At 40.4% G+C, this 25,554-nt stretch overlaps 1 protein-coding gene across 3 annotated transcripts; it reads left to right on the top strand.

The window, feature by feature from the left end:
• The first annotated feature begins 2,855 nt into the window (after window positions 1-2,855).
• On the top strand, window positions 2,856-24,333 carry tie1 (tyrosine kinase with immunoglobulin-like and EGF-like domains 1). 3 transcript variants are annotated; one of them, XM_037770611.1, is made up of 24 exons: window positions 2,856-3,189; window positions 4,173-4,469; window positions 4,593-4,703; window positions 4,868-5,023; window positions 6,420-6,551; window positions 7,241-7,381; window positions 7,485-7,613; window positions 8,232-8,377; window positions 9,654-9,798; window positions 9,928-10,086; window positions 10,411-10,548; window positions 12,617-12,919; window positions 13,357-13,650; window positions 14,167-14,360; window positions 14,497-14,643; window positions 14,752-14,815; window positions 14,951-15,061; window positions 18,774-18,964; window positions 19,536-19,649; window positions 20,424-20,494; window positions 22,386-22,426; window positions 22,548-22,644; window positions 22,734-22,833; window positions 23,296-24,333. In XM_037770611.1, the coding sequence occupies exons 1-24, from the start codon at window positions 3,126-3,128 to the stop codon at window positions 23,365-23,367; spliced, it is 3,417 nt and encodes a 1,138-aa protein (XP_037626539.1). In that variant the 5' UTR covers window positions 2,856-3,125; the 3' UTR covers window positions 23,368-24,333. The 3 variants fall into 3 exon arrangements, with proteins under 3 accessions (XP_037626539.1, XP_037626540.1, XP_037626541.1); XM_037770612.1 differs by having other exon boundaries at window positions 13,357-13,647; XM_037770613.1 differs by lacking the exon at window positions 12,617-12,919.
• Window positions 24,334-25,554: the final 1,221 nt, after the last annotated feature.

The following is a 25,554-nucleotide window of genomic DNA, read 5'->3' on the forward strand; positions in this document are numbered from 1 at the left end:
AATGAACCACAATTATGCTCTTTTGCCTCAAATTTAAGAAACAGCACATTTTCTTTCTTTCTTTGATTGTTGGCAGGGTTGAACAAGATTCTTCAAGATTTGCATTGTGTGTTCAACTGTTGTTATGCCTGGGTAAGCAATGTTGTGCTTTTTGAACTTGGCCAGGAGACACACTGAGCCCCGACTTTGTCTGGTAGGTTCATGAAGCGAGCGTCGGTCACTCAAACAACAAACACAGTTCATAATTACTATACGGCAACAAAGACTTTTGGATACAATAGCTAATGTCTGAGGAGCACAGAGTGTCCTCCACCCTACATGGCCACTCCAGAATAATTTCCTTCACACACGCACACACACTCTCACACACACAGTATTCTATGTACACACATACAGTTACACTATACTGTTTATGCATGCTTAGAATCTGTCTCACGCCAATGCACCATCACATACGTGCACACATGTTCATGCACATATACATACATACACAAAAGCAGCCACCCCTGGTTTCTGGCTCCTGACAGTCTTAATGCAGCCAGAGGCTGAAGCGTCTGTGTTGACCCAGCCTTTGGTCTTTTCCCTTTTGGTTTCCTATAGAGGCTCCACCGAGCTGTGCCTGCAGCATGCAGCACTTTTCTCTCTTTGCACTCCTTCCTTTGCTCTCCTCCTCATTTGTTTCCCTTTACTAACTTTGATCACACAGTCTACAGCATTCTGTAAGAATTGTCTGAAAATTGCCTCAATTATGTGCAAAAGTAGTTTGACAGAACAGTTTGTTGCATAATGTTTTATTGTAAACCTTTGGCTATGCCGTACATGGATGTGTGCTGCAACCAGAACTGTGCAGTTAGCGGTCTTCTTTTGACAGTTCAGTATCATTGTTCTCACTGTTCCTGTCAGTGGAAGGTTTTAAAGCGTGCATAGGAAGTAAGACTCTTTTAAAAGAAGTTGTTTGTGGTTTCTGAGCTACACAGGTCACATTAACAGATTAAAGGGACAATAAAAATCTGTGCCAAGACCCTTTGTTTGCCAAGAGTCAAAATGGAAACAGTGTGATTTGCAGACAAAACAGTGCCAACCTGGGTCTACCCATCTCAGTTTTAATTTGATTTCTTTTACCTTAACTAATTGAACCAGCAGGACATCTTCTGTCATTATGGTTTTCAGTGTGTCCTTCATGCACTATTTGACATTATTTTTTTTTTTGACAATAGAATATTCCTCGCAGGCCAAAGAAAAGCCACATGAGCTCCCGAAATCGAAAACAGGATATCTCAAACAATAAGAAGTTGAGTCAACTTTAAGTTGATTGTCTGAAGCCGCGAGGTTATGTAAAGAAAACATCAAATCAGTGCAACAGTTTTTGCAGAGAAAATGAGAAAAGGCGTGTGCCGTTTTTCCAACTGGATGTTTCAAAGTAAGACGGTACAGCACTTAAAAGATCGGGGGCAGAAATGGCAGAATAGACACAACAAGCATATTGTTCATCATTTCCTGAGGCTGACTGATTATCACATTGAGGGGAGGGGGGAGGCTGACCATAAAAGCTGCAGGGATTGTAACTAACTCATTGAAGTGAAAGAACAAAGCTGTTGCATTTGGCAAAATGTGATACCAGCTGCTGCTGCTGCTGCATTTGGTGTTCTACAGGATCTTTAAAAAAAAGTCAGGGCAGCAATAAAATACAATGTCAGCCACAGAGGACACATGGGGCACGAGGAGTGTAGGTCTTGGCCACGCAAATGCATGTAAAGTATCGGTATAATATTGTGATAGAGTATACAATTGTCAGTATGGGTAGTTGATGTAGTTTGATGAAACACAGTCTTACAGGGGAACACCACCTAAATTACGAATTCCAATATGTTTTTCCAATGGCCTAGTAAAGTTCAATCAATATGTGTGAACATGAGCTCCTCTCTCTCAAAGCCAGAAACCAGAGAAGTAAGTCTCAAACTTGTGATGTCATAGGGTATAAAGTCTGGAGATGCCCCATAGACAATGAATGGGAGACTGATTCTATGGACCCACTGAATGATTTTCTTTTTTTATACCCAAAAGAGCTTTATTCTATTGGCGTGTTGTCGGTTGTGAATCAGAAAATGTTCCCATATATTCAGATCATTCCTCTGGGTGCTCTCAGTGTCATCTAGAACATCTCTCCACATTCATTGTGGAGCAGCTCCACACTTCATACTTGATGACATCACAAGTTTGAGTTTTAGAACTCTAGTTTTTGGATTTGGGAAAAAGTTGTTCATGTTTACTAATATTTAGTTTGACTATCTTAGACCATATTAATAACATTTATGAATCTTGAAAATAGACCTAGTTCCCCTTTAAATTCTCCAAAAAATGTATATTTAAAAATCCCTGACATGCACAAAAATCCTGGTGCCTCACGTTTCACGACATGAAAACAAGTGTGCAATATGTTTCTCACAACACAGAACTAAAATATTCCTGTCACAACTTTTCTTCTAACATAAATTAATTGTTAAAATAGAGTCATAAACCTCTAAAAAAAACAGAATAATTATCTTTAAAAATGTTAACGATTGTGATTACAAAAAATACTGTAAATCTAAGACCATTTACATAAAAATCACAAATGAAACATGTCATTTTTACATATTTTTCTGTCATTTTGAAATACAGACAAAAAATGTGAAATTTCTTGAAAAAAACTAAAACAGTAAACATTCGTAAGATATCACAGCGTCAATTGTATGCAAAGACAATCATGATGGTTGGCATTGTATTGGAACAGAACGTGACACAGTTTAAACTCATAAAGACATGAGTCTGATTGGGAGGTCTGGAGCGCCAGCAGTCCTCCTGTCTGGTGACGCTCTTCCTTCCTTTCCCACCCAGAGAAAGAAGCTGAGCCTTACCGACTCTGGTCCAACTCTTAGTGTGTGACGGACCGTGATACCACCTCTGAAAACTATACAGGACCGCTGTTGTCTTACCGAAGACATCTTACACCTGAACTGGAGCTCCGGGTGATTCGCCAAGTTATGCGTAAAAAGGCGCACCACTCGTCGTGACGCAGCGTCACCGTTTTGGATGTACAACTCTCCCTGTAAACCCTGTGATCTAGTAACGACAACTTCTTACCAATGAGGATTTTAAATACCATGAGGATCTTGGGGGTGTTTGTGTTGTGTTTCCTTGATTTATCAGGTAAGGGGGGAACTTATTTTAATGCTGCTTGGGTAGCTCTTAAATAGAGCAAAATATTAAAGTAATTAATTTTTTTATGTATATTAAGAAAGACCAATTTCTCACCTAAGTTTACACTATTTGATTGTTATATAATTTAAAAAATATATATTTTTTATGTAGTTAAAGTCATAAATACCCTAGTTGTGTAGAGTGTGGATGTCTAAACCCTTTGGGAAAACAGGAGCTCATCCATGTTTCCTGCCATTGTTCTGTGGATCTGGGGCTTAAATATCAGTGAGAAAGGAATGCTTGACTAACTGGCATTATTGGGTTTGGCACTTTTGTTCAAATAATCACATTCCTGGAGGCTCTTTTGTTTTTGAAACGATGTTTTGTACAAGGGGTGCTGATATTGCCAGTTTCTCAATCTGGGGTGTCAGTGTGTAAGAGTCACTTTTATAATGAATACATTGTGAGATTCAAGACAGAGGCCTACTGACTTTGTACTGTACTTCATGTGTTCATATATATATATATATGGTCTATGGCACGGTTTTGTGTAAACTGTGTCAGGTGTATGAAAAGGAGTTGATGACATCTGCACCATTTAATCCAAAAGTGAAACCTTTGACATAGTCCAGAACACGTGCCAAACTGATATCTGCCATTGTGAGCTAACTTTAATCTTAGAAAAAGGACTACATATAGAATACAGGCATTTCTTTTGAATTCTGCGCCAGATATATGAAAGAAAATGGAGTTGAATAGTGCTGTATGAAGAGTGACAAGTACAATATCACAATCAAATTATAGAGATGCTGTTCAAAATATGAGGCTATGCAGTTCTGAGTCTTTTCTTGAAGTGGTTGAATTTTTCATTTACATGCCTAAATAAGAGACGATGCTTGATGCTCCTGTCTCAAAAGGTTTGTGAATCGTAGTAGTCTGATAATCAAGTCGAGCGCCTTATGACTAATAAACTCTAATTCCCTGTCCTGCAGATGCTGTAATCGACTTGACCATGATCTCCACAGCAGAGGTCACCAACGTCAATAACTTCACCATCTCTTGTATCAATGGAGAGCGCAGCCCTGCCCAGGTTGAGCTGGACATCAAGAGAGACAACAAAATCCTCATTTTACCCAAGGAGCCAAATTTTAAAGTGCATAAGCCCAGGAACAAGGAGGCGGTGGCCAGAGACTTCCGTGGGCTGGATCATATCGGTATCTTCTACTGTGAATCCACTCAGGAAGTCCCCCCACTTGAGACGACCACAATGATCAATAACTTTAGCCCAAGTAGGTTTAACTAAGAGTGTTATAACAAAGCCTAAACTATGACCAGATTATTTATGCTCTACAGTTTTCTTATATGGTGTGTCATGTTTGGAAAATAATGTTTGTATCTGTGTTCTATTATAGCAAAATTTGTCCCAACTCACCTTACACTGACTGCTAACAAAGGAGAGACAGTAAACCTAAGAATGCAGCTACACGGCTCTGAAAAGAGAGATGTGACCTGGAAGTACAACGGTAAGCCAGTTTACATGCAGACACATGGAATTTAACGTGCAATACGAGGTCGTACACTCACAGGTTTTTTTAATTTAGGATCTTTTGCAAATAATGATAGGATTGTGCTTTTTAACACATTAGAAACAATGGCATTAATGTTTTTTTTTATATGTTCCATGTAGGAAACTACTTTTATATGACTCACTGGACCGATATGATCAACAGCACAGCTGTACTCACTCTGGAGAATGCAGCTTTTGCCAATCAAGGCATCTACAGTGCCAGCTACGTGGGGGCCACCCCTCTTCATGGCGCCTGGATGAGGCTCATCGTCAGAGGTTTGTTGGATCCTGACATTCACACACTTCGAAACAGGAACACACACACAGCAATATACATAATTTACATAACGCGTTCTGCCCCAGTAATATACTAGTATACTACTAATCTACTGGGAGGAAATATGATTCACTGCACACTCTAGATTTACTAAGATTCATCATGCAATTCTTCACCTTTCAAATAGCGCAGATGTAAATTAAAATTAAAAAGGAATATGGTTGGGGGAAAAAAAGAAGCTTAAATTGCCTTTATTTTCTACAATGAAAGCAGACAAGTGGAAAGACAAGACAGACATTGTTTGGTTACGTCTTATAATAAATTAATGAATAAAACAAAAATAGATAAGTAAATCCCTGAAAAAGAAGACTCACTGCGAAAAGAAAAGAAAAGTCACTGCGCTCGGCCAGAAAATAGTCAAGCACATAATACCCTGTAGAACCACAAATTGTCATTATTACATTCAGTTTCTGTATGGATTAAACAAAAGATATGTGTTATTTTGTGAGCTTTAGATATGCTGGTATGCAGATTTGTTTCACCTTTGGACAAAGCCATGTTAGCTGTGTCCTCCTGTTTTCAGTCTTTATGCTAAGCTAAGCTAACCTTATTCTTATATGTTTTTGTCGTATATGCTTTTTGCCTGTTTTTTGTTTTATTTGAAATGCATTGAGTCTACGCCTGTCGTATGAAATGTGCTATATAAACATAATTTGATTGATTGATTGATAACCGGCTGCTGGATTTGGCCTTACTTTTAATGGACAGACATGAGATTGGCATTGAACTCTCAGCAATAAAACAGATAAGCATATTTCCCCAAATGTCAAAATTCTGGCCATTCTGGTTTTCAGCTTATTGAATTCAAGCTAAGACATGACATGTTTTACAGAGACAGCATGTGTTGGTTTCATTTCCTGTAGCTCAGTATTGTGAAGAGACATCAGCGGTATTAACACTATCTCCACCCTCCACCTGCGTCTGCTTTGAGATTCCCCTATTCCCTCTCTCTCTTTCTCTCTCTCTCTCTCTCCACCAGATGCATTTTACTACATGATTCAATGTCTTTGTTTATTTCCTTAGATATAATGAATTCTACAATATAAACAGTCTATCTGCTTGAAAAACTGTCCAAAATACAATACAAATTGCCAAAACACATCTAAATGATATGATATGTATTTAAAGTTATTACACTTTAGGTCTGCATTCTCTAAGATGGTCAATAGCAGATGCACTCAAAACGTTTTTGGGGTTCAATAGACTGAAAGCTGAAACAGACAAACAAACAGTACACATATCCAAGGAGGACATACCATGTATGGATTTTGCACTTCACACTTTCTACATGTTGTATACTATTCTAAAAGGAAAGAAAACTCTTTTTCTCTTTAGACTGTCCAGGTAAGAAGTGGGGTCCTTACTGTGACAAGGACTGTCCGGAGTGTCTCAACGGCGGAATGTGTCATGATGCCGACGGAGACTGTATCTGTCCTCCGGGATTCATGGGAACGCGCTGTGAGACAGGTTTGTACTGTACTCAATACAAGGTCCTCACAAATATAGTAGTACAAATTTTAGTATGTGTAAATGAGACAGAGAGAGGATGTGCGTAAAGACAGATTTTTTTGATGACAATGCTAGCATGTTGATGATTAGCAGGTGTAATACTTACCATGTTCACCACCTTATTTTAACTTGTCAGCATGCCAACATTTGCTAATAAGCATTAAACACAAAGTACTGTTGAAGCTGGTTGGATGTCTTTTGGTCATAAGCCAACAATAATATAAAACATAACATTAATACTGGGTCAAAACAACCCATGGTTTTGAGCTTAATTGGTGACCCAATGGCGTGTTACCCATAGATACTGGGTAAAGCTAATTCAGTATTGTGTCTGTGATCCAAATTGGGTCAATTTTGACCCAACAATTTGTATTGTGTGCACATGTTTTGAGCTGTTAGTTCCTAAAGTAAGGAGACTACATTGATCATCATCACATCTTCACAACATTTCGGTCTAAACTGTTTGTCTTCTAATAATGCTATCAAATATAACTATAAATTCTAAACCTGCGGGGTTGAGTATATTGGCAAACTAATTGCTCTATCCTCTGTGGTGTTTTGCAAGGCAGGTTCAGGCATGACCCAGCAAAACTCAAGGAATTTAAATAAACACATTTGTGAATTTGTCTTTCTCTGATGGTTTGCAGCCTGCAGAGAAGGAATGTTTGGCCGAAACTGCCAGGAGTCATGTGACTCCTCGCGGAATTGCAAGGGGCTTCGATTCTGCCTACCAGACCCTTATGGTTGCTCCTGTGCCAGCGGCTGGTTTGGGAGCCGCTGTGAGAGGGGTGAGCACTGCATCACATACAAATATACATATGGTTTGATAATGTGTTTTTACCCTTTTGTGCGTCACACTGTGCAGTACAGCTTTCTGTTTTCTATTGTCAGCCTGCCATAATGATATGTATGGACCAGACTGCAGCCTGAGCTGTAAATGCCAGAATGGTGGAGTTTGCAACCGTTTCAGTGGATGCCAGTGTCCCACAGGGTGGAGAGGACAGAACTGTGAGAAGTCTGGTAGGTATCGTCACATCATATTAATCCCTCTTTTATTCAATTTCTTCCTTCTGGGTCCTCTGTGGAATTGACTGCATTGAGTCTGTTCACATCACAATGTGCATCACAACAGCAAACATTTGGTAACTTGCACTAGTTACAAAACTTACAAATTAAACATGCAGTTTAATTAAACCTTTTCACCAAACAAGCTGGCTTCATCTGGCTTTATGACAGAACCCCAATGAAACCCAGATGAAGCCAGGTGCTCTGGTGAAACTGTTTAATTAAATTGCATATATTACTTGAGTCTGCAACCATTTTGCTTCACCTTTTTTAAGTTTTGAAGCTTTAATGGTCATCGTGTCTGCACTTGCAAGAGTGCACTTCTCCTCTTTCTTTTTTTATGAATTAAAGTTTATTGAATTTCAAGTTTTCAGTAACACAAAACAACATCATAGAAAAGCCAACAACACAAGAAAAATAACAATAATAAATGAATAAATAAAACATAGGTGAGGATTGGCAAGTAAAAAAATTACTTTTTTTTTTCCTATCTAGTGATTTACAAAATGTTCCTCTGTCACTATCCACATTGTCTTTTCTCAATCTCTGTTCCTTGCCTCCCTCTATTTTCAGACCGAGCTCCCCAGATTTTGGATTTGGATAGCAATTTGGAATGGAATCTGAACTCAAGCCCCAAGATCTTTTGTTCAGCCACAGGCAACCCCCTGCCCAGCCACAACAGCATCGAGCTGCGAAAGCTGGACAGCACTGTGCTCAAGGTAGAAAGACCGTCAGTTGCTTGCAAAACTCCTGCCAAGATAGCTTATAGTAAGCCTGACTGAAAATAAACAAAATTCAATGATTGAATAAAACTTAAACCAAGGTAGTCAGGCAGAGATTAAATACAAGGCCACACAGGGAGAAGGGTGATCTAGTACAGGGGTTCCCAAAGTGGCTGCCTTGAGGACAGGCCGAGGGTGCCGCAAGATTTGTCATATCTTCGTTCATTTATTGTGCGTTTTTAATAATGTTTCACCACATTAAAATAGCCAGCGACATTTACATTCTGTTTGTGTACAGATTTAAAAAGAAATAAGATACAACATGTTAATTAGTGAGCTTTACAGATGCTGATGAGCAGTAATTTGGGGAAAGCTAGGCTAACTGTTTCCTTGTCTTTAATGCTAAGCTAAGGTAATCACCTCCTGGTTCTTAATACTCATACTTAACACGCAGACATAAGGGCAGTATTGATATTCCCATCTAACTAGGGCTGCAACTGACGATTATTTTCATTATTAATTAAACTGTCGATCAATGTTTCTTAAAGCCCAAGGCAACGTCCTCAAATGTCCTGTTTTGTCCACAACTGAAAGATATTCAGTTTACAGTCATAGAGGAATAAAAAAACAGAAAATATTCACATTTAAGAAGCTGGAATCAGAGCCTTTTTTTTCTTAAAGACATACTCAAACCAATTAATCAATTATCAAAATAGTTGGTGATTAATTTAATAGTTGACAACTAATCGATTAATCGATTAATTGCTGCAGCTCTCAGCTAAACAGCAAAGAAGCATACTCCTTAAAATATCAAATTAGTCCTTTAAATATGTAAAAGGTAATGAATTACCCTAATAATTGTTCAATAAAGCAGTTTCAGGACCTCCAAGAACATTGTCGGGTGGTTTGACGTCAGATTAATAATAAAATTAAATGTTACTGCCCCTTTAAGATTAGGCTGATGATTACAAGGTTGAGTCAAGCTCGGAGGAAGTCAACAACACAATGGCCTGACCAGATAAGGCTGTATCACTCTATAGTGCAGCAGTTACCACGTGTTGCCTGCAAGTGACATGTGAAAATTCTGTGTTATTCTTTCCGTGCTGTTTCCTTGATAATAGAAACAATCTGATAAAGAATTGTACAAGCACTTCACACAGGAACAAAGTTCTCAGAGTGAGGACGTAGCAGCAGCAAGAACAGTCACAGGAAATCTGAATATGGTTTTCATCTTGCGTCGCATTATATTGTGTGTTATGTGCTTTACTCTCAGGCTTCTCGCACTGTCATGGACTCCAATAAGAGTACAGCCCTGTTTGAGATCCCTCGTCTGAGTGCTCAACAAGGAGGGTTGTGGGAGTGCCGGGTGTCCACCAATGGAGGCCAGGACTCCCGCAAGTTCAACCTCACCATTAAAGGTCTGTGTGGTTCCTTTTGAGTAAAAATGTGAAATAATAAACAGAGAGGAAAATATATTATTTTGTGACCATTTCCACACCACATGCCAGCAACAAAGAATTTTCAAAGTTGTTTCTGTGTCTACTCAGAACCCCCTGTTCCCGCTACTGCTCCCAAACTGCTGGAAAAAAAGAGTAAGCAGCTGAAGGTGATACCGGTGGACTCCCACAGAGGAGACGGCCCCATTGTCTCCACCAAGCTTCTCTACAAGCCTGTGGAGAATGGAGACTCTTGGTCATCCATCATAGGTAAGATACCATTCAAAGATGTCATTTAGGCAGCCTTTATCACAGAAAGCAACATTTATTTTCATTCCACATATGTATAATGTACTAGCTACAGTTATAGAGTGAAGAAACACCCTAATCATGTTTTCTCTACAGTGTGCATCATGTCCTAGAGAGTTCAAGTGCTCGGCTGATTTTTTTTTGTGTAGTGTAGCCTCTGAGTTTTTAATAGTTTTACATGTATATCTGTGCGGGTGTTTGTTTTAAGCAAAATGTTATCCAACATTTCTGCTGGAAAACCATAATCTTACGTAATCAGCATTTCCTATATCCACTTTCTTTCAGTTTATGACAAAGAGCCCATCACGCTCATGAACCTGGAGCCTTCAACACGTTACCGCGTCCGTGTCCAGCTGAGTCGCCCTGGGGAAGGCGGAGAGGGGGCTCAGGGGCCAGAGGCCATCATGGAGACTGATTGTCCCGGTAAGACCCACAAATAACTGGGATCGCACACATACTGGTTTATTTATCTGGAAATCTTGCCTGAGAACAAATGTCTTCAGTCTGAACCACAGAACTTAAGCAAGCACAATTATCTTGTGTCTAGTGAGACTAATAGTTCTCTGAGCAGTGCTTTTCCCAGGCCTTTAGGAGCCAGTTGTCTTTTCCCCCAGTGAGCATATCTGTCCTGATGACTCGAGTACGGGACAAATATAGAAAGATACCAGCGGACTGAAATGATCCGTGGGCACTTCTTTGCTGGAAATAAAATGAAGACCCTATGGGATCAAAATAACAAAAAACAAACCTTTGCTATCAGTCAGCTAGGAGTCACTAAACTAATCACTGAATAGCAAGAACCTGCATTCAAGTGGCAGAGTCAGGGATTTAATTCCCCAATGATTGTGGTGTAGAGGGAGAGAGAATATCTGAGTGTGCAAGTAAAGAAAACTGAAATGGGAAAATGTCTCTTTGGCAATATGTGGTTAGATCCGTGTGTGAGATGGAACTAATTTGATTCGTTACAAGGGAACGTTGGTCTCTTGCACAAGTACAAACTGTTTGGAATAGAGACTCGCATGCCTTTGAGAGGGACCACCGAAGAGTTTAAGACCATGGAGTGAGAAGTCATATTCAAAAGTGCATATGATGCAAATTAAATTCTGCACCATAAAATAGTGTATTCATGGTTGACATTCATTCATTTTCTCAAGCTACTTGATTACATTACAGGGTGCTGTGGCCTACAGTATACTGTATAATCGGCCAAAATGCGAGCAAACACCCCATACAGGTTGTAGGTTCATCACAGAGCCAACAGTGTCCCAATTCCATACTGCAAACTAACTGTATACAGTATATACTATATACTAATCTTTATAATGTACTCCATTTTTGCAGTTAGTATAAACATAATCAGCATATTTAATGTTTTGTGTTTTATACTAAAAGGAAATCGATACAATAATTGCACAGTTGGACATCAATCACACTGTGAAATAAAATGCTACTGCCAAATAAAGAGACAGCTAATTTTCTTCACACAATTTAATACTTTTACTTCTGGGAGGCGTTCCTGGAGCTGTTTCTCTGCCATCCACACTTTTTAGTTTTTTTCCGTCTGTGAGCTCCTCCAAAGCGTTTTCATCCCAACTCGTCGTATACTGTATACTCTTTTCGGTCGCAGTAAACACGTGCTTAATGTTGTGAAGTAAACAAAACATTTGCTTAGGTTCAGGCAATAAAAGCACTGTAGTTAATTTTGGGAAAAAACAACATCGTTAGGCTTAAAACCTACTACGTTTGTACAGTTAAAATTACACTGAACGTTGTGAACAGGGGACATGAACGAACAGCTGATTGTAACATAGCGCGCGGGACACGAACAGCGGTCTCCTGGATGAAAGCCTTGTGTTTCTTGGTCCCATCCACCTCCCCTCCCGGCGCACTTTCTCTGAGTGTTTATTGTTGGATGTGTTTACATTGTTGTTAATGAAAAGTCCGGTGCATCTCATACAGGCACTAAAGGGTGCCCTGTGCGTCGGTACGGAATGCCGACGGCTGTGACAAAGCGTTGGTATTTGACGCCCTGGGAATGAGAACAGGCTGGCTCCTGGGAGAATAGTGAACATCACTATACACTAACAGCATACTCAAAAATCAAGGGTTTTTAGTTTTTATATTGACTGTTTTGAGTATGCTTTATCTTATCACTTTCCCCATGTAAACAGACTACATACACAAAGTCTTAGAATTAGAATGTAGTTTGGATTGGTGGCACAGACATGCAAACACATTCAGACCTCCAACTAAACTGCTTGTCTTTTGACTTTGGGAGGAAACCAGAGCACCCTGAAATGAACCATGTGGGTAAATTCAGAAAGGAGCAGTGCCAATATTTAAAGCTAGTTCCTTCTTGTTGTGAGCTAACAGTCCTAACTACTACTCCAAAATACTGTATCTGTCCTTTAAGGGGCAATTTTAGGGAACCGTGACTGACATAATGAGATAAATTCACAAGGAGCTCATCCTGTGTTCTCTGTCGCTGCAGAGCCCACAGTTCAACCTGAGATTGACATCAGCTCGGTGGAAGGCCGCAATGCCACTGTACGCTGGCGACTTCCCGCCAACAACGGCGTTAATGCCGGCACAGCCAGTGGCTTTTTAGTGCAGCTCATCGGGCCTCCGCCCTACAGTGAGAAACTACTGGAGGAGACCACCCTGCTCACTGTGCTCTCCACAAAGTTCCACAAACTGGAGTACCAGCAGGACTACACCGTGGTGGTGCACCTCATCAACTGTGGCAGCAAGGGGCCGCCCTCCAAACCGTACCAGTTCCGCATCAACAGCCAGGGTAACTCTGCTGTTAATATGCTGCAAGTAATACATTTACAGTGGTTTGTGGCAAAACATGAGGTCTAACACAATATGTTAAAGGCTCACATGTATTTAATTCTAATGGTAAATAAAAAGGAAATCTATGGGATGATAAGAGCTTCTTAGATTTGCTGTATAATTGATGCTTGCTGGTTGTTTGGTGACTCTCTCCCTGCCCACAAAGTTAAATTGAGTTTAGCAGCTGATAGCTAGGTGTCAATTAATTATCCAGTTTAGTTTGCAATCAGTGAAATTAGAAAAATACCAATCCGACAGAACGGCAATGAATGCTGTTAAACCCTTGTCTTTCCCAGAGCACCAAAGTGTAAAAGCCTGTGACTGGAGCAGTGATGTTATTTCAGAATATAGTTTTACAGAATCTAATCTGTTGAATCTAATCTCTCTGTATCTCAGGTCCATCATCCCCACGCAACATCCAGGCCCTGCCTCTGTCCATGTCAGCCATCCAGGTGAGGTGGCAGCCCCCCGAAGATCCCAATGGAGGCATCATTAAATACATCATAGAGTACCAACCAGTTGGCCAGGGGACCCCTCACCGTTGGGTGGACACAGACGATGGGAACAAGACCACCAAAGATGTGACGGCACTCAACGGCAGCACACTCTACCAGTTCAGAGTGAGGGCTTCGTCCAAAGTGCCGGGAGAGTGGAGCAAGATTGTTCAGGCGATGACACAAGGGGATGGAGGTAGGAGGTTATTGTCTGCTCAACCACCTTTTATCCAACGTTACTGCGACTGATGTGTTTGATCAATTCAAACTCACATGACAGACCTAAATATGGGATGTCAGAGCAGAAAAGATTGAGTAAACCTTTCCTCTCTGGTTTGGCAGATCTGGCAGCAACAGTACAGCAAAAATTTAATTTTTTGGATTACTAGAATGACTTCTTTTCAAAATGAATGATTGAATAATCCAGTGTACTGACATGAATCAAGGACTTTTTTTTATAGTTTCTTGGACATACATGTATTTTCCCTTCAAGCTAAAAGTAGCTCCCAGTGGAAAATTTCTACACCACTGTACTTGTGGCCAATACTGGGGTTTTCCCAGGTGGCGTTGAACAAGACCACCCACACAGTGACAGGGTCTATTTATCTCCACTGTCTGAAAATCATCTCCATCTCCCTACTTGGTTTTTCTCTCCATCTTCCATCCTGCCCCTCCGTCCTCCCTTTCCATCTCTTCCTCTTTTCCAAAAAAGGCGTTCAGAGTTTAACCCCGACCACCCAGGGTGTGGCAGGGAGGCCTGTCGGGGATAGTTACCAGCTGTTGGTGGCAGTGGTGGGCTCGGTAACTGTCACCTGTGTGACTATCCTGCTGGCACTGTTGGCTCTTTTCTTCATCCGCAAGACGCTGCTCAACCGTCGCCGCACCTTCACCTACCAGTCTGGATCGGTAAGGGATAAACTGAGTCTTGGTTACCATCATATCTGATTTGACAAAGCTCAGATGTATTTTGAGACAATCCTACTGTCAAGAACTTTAATAAATGTGTATTTATTGCCGAGCTTATGACTGTTTATACCCCCAGGGTGAGGAGACTATTCTGCAGTTTAACTCAGGAACTCTGACCCTGACACGAAGGCCCAAACCAACGCCAGAGCCCCTCACCTATCCAATCCTGGAGTGGGAGGACATAAAGTTTGAAGATGTCATCGGAGAGGGCAACTTCGGCCAGGTGTTTACGCTTTGAATGCACTTTTTTATTTTATTTTTTAATGTTTTACTTTGGTTGACTTGGTCCTTTATTCTTAAACATTTAAGCTAACAACTGTCTCAAAACCAGGTCATCAAAGCCATGATCAAGAAGGATGGCAGCAAAATGAGCGCAGCCATCAAGATGCTGAAAGGTGACCTTGGCACACATTCATACAAGCACACATTACCATATGCAGATGCTGTACATGCATCACACACAAACACACTGAAGCTGCTTTGCTTGCACTTTGTCTAACGATGCCGCGCGCATGCTGATCTTCCCGCAGAGTTTGCCTCAGAGAATGACCACCGAGACTTTGCAGGGGAGCTGGAGGTGCTGTGTAAACTAGGCCAGCATCCCAACATCATCAACCTGATAGGAGCCTGTGAGAACAGAGGTGAGTGAGCGACACCTAGTGGCTTTTATGGATATTGATGAGCTTTCGAGTTGAGGCTTTTGGTGATGGTGGTTAGGCTGTTTGGTGCAAAACTAAGAAAGTTGTATGTATGTTACCTTACCTTGCTTACCTGATGTCTAGGCCTCATAAATTGTGTGATATACAATATAATCCTTCTGTCATTTTGTGGACCCAAATTTTAGATGCTCCAGGACACAACTTATACGGTAAAACAGAAAGATATATTAGGAGGAATGTATAAAGAGATCGACTATTTCTTATTATATATGTACTTATTTATCATATATAGCCTATATCTGAAATAATAAAAAACACAGATCTTTGATAAAACAAACCCAATTCAAGGTCCACTTACAAGCTTTCTCTGGAGTGTTCAACCGTATCACACAGCCTTTATCAGCGAGTACAGTCTGTTATTGACTTGTCATGGAGATGATCCATTGTGATGGATATATGAGCTCAGAGTTATGATTTCATCCATGGCACTTTTAGCAATGTCTTGCCTGTGCATAGATGTAGTATAGTCAATAATATACTGGATTGGTATGTATTGCAAAATATGTGTGGAGACTTTCCAAATAGTCAAATAATCTAAATGTATTTGCTAATATGATGATAACAATGATTTATGATGATATACTAGTCAGTGTCCTGCAGACAATATCCTGACCAGATCCTACTTCTATCTATCCTTATTCAACTAATCATACCCCTGTATGTACTACGGTAAAGGAACAGGTTAAATTCTTCCTGCTTGAGATCCAAACAGATCCACTCCCATCTGATCCTCTGTCATCTGCACCTGGAAAGCACCAGAATGTGTCCAAGTGAAATAATCCCTGCCTGCCAGAAGCATTTTGCACTATCACATTTGTTTGATTTGTCCATGTGCCTCACAAGCACGCTGCTGTGACATGTATTTATGTATTTGTATAAGGTTTCCTTGGCTCCAGTTCTTACCGTGGAGTATCAGTTTCCCACAGATCCCACAGCTACATCCGATGGCTTCTACGTCGAATAATTGCTTTTGTTTGATCAAAGATTGATAACATATGGGAGAGGAAGTCTGTATGGAAAGCACATCAGTGAAGACATTACAAAACCAAATCAGCCTTGAAAAATAAACCCACCGGTTTCACTTTCAAGCACTTGACTCTGCAGACCTTCACTCTACTGTGTTTACATCTGTTGTTTAACTCAGGTTCTCTTCTTTTATTAAGTGATTAGAGTTAAAAAAAACATATAGATTGTACCTCCCCAACCTCAACTAAAACAACAAAACCTCATTCTTATGAATAATGAACTTATGAGCATTACAATGTTAAAAAAAAGAAGTTAAAAATGTCCAACAAGTCCTTATCCTCCCTTCATGTCTTTTTCTTTTTTGAGCAGTTATGGTCTTTTGTGATTTAGCTGTTTGTTAACATGCCTCATACATTTTAAATTGTTTTTTTATTATTTTGTAATTTGTAAATTGTAATCATTTTATACAAAAAAGACTATTTGAAGCGTTAACACATGAGTATTCCATTTACAATATGGAAAGACTGGCTTGGTGCTCAACCAACAAACTGATTGTAAAATGGAGGGAAAGAGGAAGGAAGTAAGAGGGGAAGGAAGGATTGTTGTGGTGAGGAGGGGAGGGAGGGAAGCAGGCAGGAAGGTACAGATGGGAAAATAAAGAAGGACAGAGATAAAGACGAAAGACATGATTTCAGGGAGTAATATTTCTTTGACATAGTTTGCATTTGGTCCTCCTTTGCTGCCTCTCTCTTTGCTCAAGCTGTTGAATTGTCTTTTATTGCAACAGAGAAAGTCACTGGCTTGCAGTGGTAGTACAAGCTGTTACTCAATTGCTGTTTTTGGCATTTTGGGAGTTTTCTGCTTCATTTTTTTTCTGGTGTCAGGCATTTATTCATTTGATCCATTCAGCATATGTCTGTAATTTCCCCCCCCCAAAAAGGGGGGAAATATATATGGTGTTTTCAGCTCATACGCGTTCTCATCTTGCACAGATCTGGAACAAATCCACTGTACAGATATCAACATTGTGAAAGAATTAGGTGCGTGCAGGGATAATTCAGCATTGACCGACAGGACAGGAGGAGGAAATGAACATAGAAGATATCTGATAGATACTCAAATGTCAAGGGGAAGATAAAGATTGAAAAACAAAATAGTCAGCATCCTCTGGATCAGCTTTTTATAGCACAGCATTTTTTGCTGATCTCTGTGGAGACATATTCTCATATACTACCATAAATACACATATCGAGTTGTTTTAATGAAGTTGGTGCCAGGACAAGAGCTAATTCATTGATTGATTTTACTGTGAAAAAGTAAACACTAAGCCTGAAGACATTGGGAGCTCTAATGTTCTTCCATTTGTTATTTTGAGGAGAAATCACAGTAATCCATATACAGGCTGCTTCCAGAATCGCATACTATGCACTACCTACCATAATATATGTACTATCGTTCCAACATACGTTTATATGAAATAACAGTAGTATGTATCTTTTCAGATGCACTGAACTGTAATTTATGTTGTCACTTCCTGAGAGCCTCCTTGCATGTTGGAGACATGTAACCATGGTAACCCAAGCTCATGTGACCAAAACAACGATTTGTTAGAGTCAAATCTGAAGTAATTTTAAAAATGTATTACGCCTAGCAAAGTGAAATCTTATACTTACACTTAAATTGAAGCGTTGTTGACGTTACAGAGATGTTCAGCATTGTCTGTTATGAACGTTGTTGTTACTACCGCATTGCATTGTGGGATATTTATGCCACCGCGTTTGTCCAGTGTTTGCATACTGTAATATTTCACTGGAAATAGTATGCAATTTTCAAACTATTGGTTTGATACTTGTTTTGTAAATACTAAAAAATGTCACATACTGTTGTAGCATACTAAATAACATGTTAGTATGTGATTTCAGACACAACCTACTGTATTTCATTGTGCTGATATGCTTGGTTTCTCATTTTGAGCAGAGAAAATTGTTTTGGAAAGATGTTGCTGCAGGAAACACAGCATGTCCTGATTACCATAATCTCTTGTAACTGAGAAGGAACATAATTTTATTATGTTCCGTTTCTTTGACCAGTCTGTCCACTGCCCCGTTATTCTTTCCTTCGACATATGGTATTAGCTAATTGTGTTGGCACTCTCTCTGGTCCTGGTAAAATCAACATGAAACCCTTCCAACAACCACAAATGCCTCATGACCTGTAAGAACTCTGGTTTCGGCTGGAAGTCGTCATCTATTAACAAAGTCTCGGCCATCTGGTTGAACTCTGTGAGGATTTCATGAAAGGTCTGGTTTACTTCTGTCTGTGTCAAGACAGAACTGTTGAAGACCAAGCCCCTTACCAGCTGTAGCTGGGTCTCGTCCCGGCCTATTGCAGGCAGGCCAGCCAAGCTCTTAGTCAGAGTTTTGGGGGAGGTGAGCTGCTAACAGCTTGTGCAGATAGAAAATGAAATGTTTATTAGCAGCAGCCTTAACTCTATTAACCACTTAATTTTCTTGTGATGTCAAATACATTATGTATTGCCCCAAAGTGAGTTTAAATCTCATATCAAGATATCAAAGATGACAAAAAGGGACATTTATGGCACATTTATTAAGTATCCTTTCCATATAAGGTCCTCTGCCTAATGTTACTTTCTCTCTGTGTTCTCAAGGTTACCTCTACATAGCCATCGAATACGCTCCCTATGGTAACCTTCTAGACTTTCTGAGGAAGAGTCGAGTTTTGGAGACCGATCCTGCCTTTGCCAAGGAGCATGGCACTGCCTCCACCCTCACCTCCCAGCAGCTGCTGCAGTTCGCTGTAGACGTGGCGACCGGGATGCACTACCTAAGTGACAAGCAGGTAGGAGGAGAGAGAGCGTGTATGTGGGTGCCTGTTTGTTTATTAAAACTTTTACCTTTCCTTTAGTGTGTTACATTGTTTGTTGTGCATGTTAAAGGTCTGCAAAGTTACAAAGCCCAAAGTTCACGCCAAAGGGAGTTACTCTCCCCCACAGAAACACTGCTCCTGAACTGCCTGCAAAGCATTTTACGCAGTTTAGAACCAGTGTTTGCTTGCCTTGATTGAAGTCCTGCCTTTTCTTCCGTGACGTGGTGATGTCACCAAGTAACACATTTGCCAAGCGGCTAGTTTGGCACGCCCGCAAACAAAGCTAGTCAGAGCAGCGCTGGAGCGGAGTCCAAACTGTTTGGTTCGGTTGATCAAAATACAAGTATGCTCCTGAAAATTAGCATAATAGGTCTTCTTTAATTTGTGTGGATGAGTGCATTTTTCTTGAGATTTTCTTTCCTCTGTTTAACGTCTCTCATGAAGGCATTTTTTTTCAACAAGTCCAATAACAGTAGATGTTGATGAAGTAAATAAGAAAACATGTTAATGAAATAACGCCTCTCTTCAACTCTTTTGGTACCAGTTCATCCACAGGGATTTGGCAGCCAGGAATGTTCTTGTAGGGGACAGCCTTGTGGCAAAGATAGCAGACTTCGGCCTGTCCCGCGGTGAGGAAGTTTATGTTAAGAAGACAATGGTGAGTGGTCGGGTCAAACACTGTTTGTTTTTTTTTGTCAGAAAACAACCCAACAGAGGGCAGAAGTTGTTTGACTTTTTTGTATTCCATGTATTTTCACTTTAGCGGACTAATGCTGTTGACATCAGCTACACACATTTCTCACATGTTGAAGACAATAAGTAAAATTTGTTCTGTGAAATAGCAATAAAGACAAATCACTTGCACAGATAACCTGCAACAGATATTTACCAGTAGATATATATACGCATGATATAAATTTGTCACCCCACAGTATTATATCTTTAGCCTATAAGTATACCATTTTGAAAAAATCATTTTATTATTCAACTAACAACTTATTTAGAAGATTAATTACTTACTGATACTTAGATTTATTGCAAGCTGACAGTTATTCACTGGTGTCACGTCAAATTAAATTCAGTCTAACAACCTAAACAGCAACTGAGAAATTCTGATAATATGTGAGATGACCTTTAGAGGGCAGTCAAGTGCAGCATAGTGCGTAGTGGGAGTATAGCAGTATACTGCATTGCCCTAATAGGCCATGGACTTGGTACTTGTAATGTTAACTGCATCTCCATCATCAACTTGTGGCACCACAGTAACATCCTTTCATTTTACAATACATAATAATAATAATACTTAAGCATATTTTAATTCTTTATTTGTTCCTTTTTTATATTGAATGTTTTAATATTCACAATCAGTGTAAACAAGTTGATATATCAACATAGCAGAAGTTTTCACATGAATCTCTTGCTTGGCTTTCAGGGGAGGCTGCCTGTACGCTGGATGGCCATTGAGTCCCTGAACTACAGCGTGTATACGACCAAGAGTGATGTGTGAGTGAACAGCGTCAACTCATCTGATCAACTAACATCATTTTATAACTTTAACTACTGCACTCACTGCAACAGGCAAAGCTCATAATATGTATCACACAGAAGCTTCAGTTATGTCTCTATTTGACACTGCTGTATCAAAATGCAAAACATATTTCTTTTGGGGCTTATTGAGTGACGTGGCAGGCTTCTGATGTTGCAAAACAAATCATCCGTCTGCAGACTGGTGGAGTGATAATGGTGTGTTGTGTAACTGATAAGCACAACCAGGAAGCCTTGGGTACACCTTAGCAGACAAAACCGAGACGTTGGTCTGTCAACAGGAGTCTATTTATACGCAGTGGAGAACAAGCTTGAAGAGCGTAGGACAGCTAACGGAAGAAGTCTGCCTGTAGGGTCAGAGAGAGTTGTAAAGTTTAGGAAGAGAAAACAGAGTGTAAGGGAGAGACGGAGAACAAGACAGAGTGAGACGAGATAAACAAAGACACAAAGACAGGCCGGCACCAAAAGCAACACTTGTCTGATCGTATGATCTACCACACTGTGGCACACTGTGAAACAGGTGGCATTTCTCTTGAAATCTAGCGGTAATCCGATCGCAGGAAAGAAGGTGGTTTCATGTTGTTGAGACACTCAGTGGTTTCCCATCTCTTTCCGCGTTTCAAGTTCAAGTTTCAAGTTTATTTGTCATATGCATTTAAAAGTACAGTGAAATGCAATGAAATGCATTTTACCCTGGCTGTCTCTCGGCCCTTAAAATCTATAAATAGTACATTTGATAAATACTACAATAAATAAGACAATACCTGAGAATAAAATTATAAAACAACCTAAAACATCCATAAAACAATCCACAGCTCTGCATTCATTTAGTGCTACTGTTCAGTAGTCTGACCATCTGAGGGTAAAAACTGTCTCTGAGGCGAGAGGTCCGAGCTCTAATGCTCTGTAGGTGCTTCCCTGAAGGGAAATAAGAGAAAAGAGTATATGCTGGATGACTTGTGTCCTGCATGATACAAAGTGCTTTCTTCCTGCAGCGAGTGGTGAATATGTTCTGTTACTGTGGTGACGGTGATCCAATCATTTTAGATGCTGTTTTCACTGTCCTCATCAGGAGTTTGTTGTCATATGATGTAATGTTGCTAAACCATACCAGTATGCATCCAGTTAAGATGCTTTCTATTGCAGACCGGTAGAAGTTGATGAGGGTTTTTGTGGAAATATCATGTTTCTTTAAACACCTCAAAAAATACAGTCTCTGTTGTGCCATTTTTATGACACAACTAATGTGAAGGGACCAGGAGAGGAGTCAGAAATATGGATGCCTAGGAACTTGAAATTGTTGACAATTTGGACAGGAGTGTTATTCATATCGACAGGTGATTGAACAGTTTTAATTCTCCTGAAATCAATTATAAGCTCCTTAGTTTTCTCCGCATTCAGGGACAGACTGTTGTTGTGACACCACATGTTTCCTCACTTCGTCCTTGTATGCCATCACATTGCTATTAGTAATGAGCCCTATCACTGTTGTATCATCTGCAAATTTCACAACGCCGTTTGTATGATGTTTAGCCACACAGTCATATGTGTACAGACTATACAGTGAGGGACTGCGACAGCAACCTTGTGGAGCACCACTATTCAGAACTGTGATAAATGAGTATCTGTTTCCTAATCTTACTGTCTGGAGTCGGCCTGTCAGAAAATCTTGTATCCAACTGCAGATGGAATTACAGAGGCCAAGGTCTGTCAGCTTAGATACTAGAAATGATGTTGAGAAAAATCTGTAATATCATTCAATTCTTGAAGTCAATGATTATTTTCAGGTGTTATTAATAAAAACCCTTATATTTTATTCCCATGTCTGTCCTTGCATCTTCTCTCCCAGGTGGTCTTTTGGTGTTCTCCTCTGGGAAATTGTAAGCTTAGGTAAGTAAGCATACAGCCCGTGGTCCTGTGATGGTAGCACGATGGTGACGATTCTCACCATTTCTCCATAAACAATCCCAATCATAAAAGCATTTTCTCTCCTTCGTGTCTTGTGTGTCAGGTGGCACACCATATTGTGGGATGACGTGCGCTGAGCTTTATGAAAAACTGCCACAAGGCTTCAGGATGGAGAAACCCAAAAACTGTGATGATGAGATGTAAGTATTTCGAATTTTGTAGCTACAGATTAGCTTATTCTGTTTTCCTCTCCTCTGTTCTATTCATCAATGTGTCGCTCTCTGTCCAGCTATGAGCTGATGAAGCAGTGCTGGAGAGATCGGCCCTACGAGAGACCCCCCTTCTCCCAAATCTCTGTCCAGCTCAACAGGATGCAGGAGGCCAGGAAGGTAATCCTGCATTCACACAATGTCGGCAGAAGGGGTTAGAACAGGAGAATGTCCTGTTGTTACCACTTAGGACTACAAGATGGCTACCCTGTTGCTAAAACCATACTATGGCATTTTTATGACGTACTATATTATGAAATTTTAATGACATTTTTTATTATTTGTATTTATTATTTATTTTTATAGCTATTTAGTTTGTCAAGTTACATATAGGGTGTTACTGTTTGAGTTAATTTACAATAAACTACTGCAAATTGTAGGTTTGCAGCCATTTGGCACCAGATCTTTGACACTTGTGTAGTTGTTCTCACCAAGTGTGGTCTGAACAGCATGACCTAAATGCATGAGGTTTCAGCATTAAGACACAGATGGAACCATCATACCTCCAGCATGCATCCAAATACCATGACATTTTTATTATGTATTAAATTCTGAAATCACAAGCTTCTATCCATCTTCCAGGCTTATGTGAACATGGCTCTCTTTGAGAACTTCACCTACGCTGGGATAGACGCCACGGCCGAGGAGGCCTGACTACCAGCCCCCCCAGACCCTAGCATGCCACGTAGATCCAAGAGGAAGTCCCGAGGATGGTCGCCACGTTACTGCCGCCTCCCTGCCGCTCAACATCGTGACAGGAGGACCAGGCGCTCTACCAAAGCCACCCAGCTATAGATGGAGGACTGTGAAAGGACACTGTGTTGAGGTATCGGAGGCATTAGGAGATGAGGAGTATCGCTGGGCCTTCGGTGGAGAGATGCGATTGCATTATTTCGGGAAATACTGACCCCCTATTACTACAAACTAGTCCCAGAAAAAAGACACAACATTGTACCTCTTGCTGTTAAAAAAGTTACAATGCTGGACCCTTTTCTCTGAGTGTTTGTGGGGAAGCGGCAAATAAGGAGCTATGTGACTTGCTGAAACACCACAGGGTCTGTGGGGTTGTCGACGCTGGACTTTATTTTCTCTCTATTGCTCTAAATGGAGAAGGAAATCTTTTCATGAAGATGAAATTCAAAAGACACAGTATAGATCACAAATACTCTCAAATATGTTCTCAGACTGTTAGAAAAGGATGAAAAAAAACATACATTCTAGCACTTAAAGCCAGCCTCATTCATGCCATCTGTGTCTTTTACTGTTTGCCTATCACTGCCATGTGAATATAACTACTACTGTATATATTTTCTCTCTTTTTAAAGGTCAAATAGATGTATCAAAGCCTCCTATTTGAATGTAGTCAGAGATACAGACTGATATAAATGCTCCATGTGATGCATGCAAAGCTCCACCACCAGAGTAGTTGTTTGGAAGATGCTACTAATACAGGGCAGATGCACAGCCAGTCTACCAGCTATCAACATTATAGTTTACCTTTAACACTATGCAACCTAACACAATGTAATATATCTATAGTATGATAATGTACAGTATGTTTTCATTAACTGGTTCCTTGAATAAAGGTTTTGCGTGGTGACTGGACTCATCACCACATAAGTAGCTGTTCTTTTTGCGTAAGTCCAGTTTCCAGTTATAAACTGCAGTTTCTGTGACACAGAGGAAGTTGACTCAAGCAAAGATTATTATGTTTTTGTTGTTGCTGGCCTGCTAAATAGTGAGCAATGGTGGGAAACCACAGGCCGGGCTGCTGGGGGCCAAAGTGTCCGTGGAGAGTTCAGGAACACGGATCTCCCCGGCTGCACCGAGCTGATCTGTCACTGGGTTTCCTTCACAAACCAACCGCAGGCACGCAACTGTCTATCAAACATAGTCTCAGTGGGCCAGCTTCCTGAGGACTCCCACACAAAGACACCAGCTATACAACAACGCAAATGTGTATTAAGGGAACAAGAGCCCCATGAAATTTATTTTTATCCCTTGACCGAAAAAGAGCTAAAGAATTATTTTGAGTATCAAATGCTCGCTCTGTCTGCACCACTTTAAACCCCATATGTCAACACTTTGCTCCCTGATTTGGTCACAGTGTTATGAAAAGGCTTACATATATCATTGTACGTGCTATCTAAATATAATTGTATGCCTCCTGGACTCCTGGATGAACTGATTCGATTTTGGTGGTCAAAAGGCAAGGTCTATGTGACCTCACAAAATACGTTTTTGGTCATAACGCAATCATTCATATGCTAATTATGTCAGTTTCACACACGTTTAATGTTTAATAGGATACAATGATGAAGTGATGACATTTTGGACAGACATGGATGTAAAGTGCAACTTGACTGGTTGGCAGAGGCATACAGCTGCAAGGTGGTTGGCGGGGAACAAATTATTATACTGGGATGTCTGGTGTAAGAGGGTGAGATGCTTGAAACGGTAGAGAGGGTGGCTTGGCATCAGGGTTTGCCTGAAACAGCACTGAGGGTGTTGGTGTTTGGAGCTGGAGGTAATTTTTCTAGCATGAGCATAGTTGCAGGTATTGGGAGTGTGTTGTGTTGTCAGCAGGTGTTGAGGTGTAGTTAAACAGTACTGTTTGGCTGGATAACAGCTCCGGCACTCTGGCAGTGCTCAGCTGAGAGAGTTAGAGAGCTCTTAGGAAGAAGCTATTTTTTTATAATAGATGCACAGGCATTTTATGTCCTGTAGTGTTTGACAAGCAGAAGGGGAAGTGGCTGAGGTGGGTCGGACCTTTGGTAATGTTGGTTTCTCCAGCGGTAGTGGTTGATATGTCAATGCTGTCTGGTGGTTAAGACCCAATGA

The sequence above is a fragment of the Sebastes umbrosus genome, chromosome 5 (genome assembly GCF_015220745.1).
Source record: "Sebastes umbrosus isolate fSebUmb1 chromosome 5, fSebUmb1.pri, whole genome shotgun sequence".
NCBI classification, from domain to species: Eukaryota; Metazoa; Chordata; class Actinopteri; order Perciformes; family Sebastidae; genus Sebastes; species Sebastes umbrosus.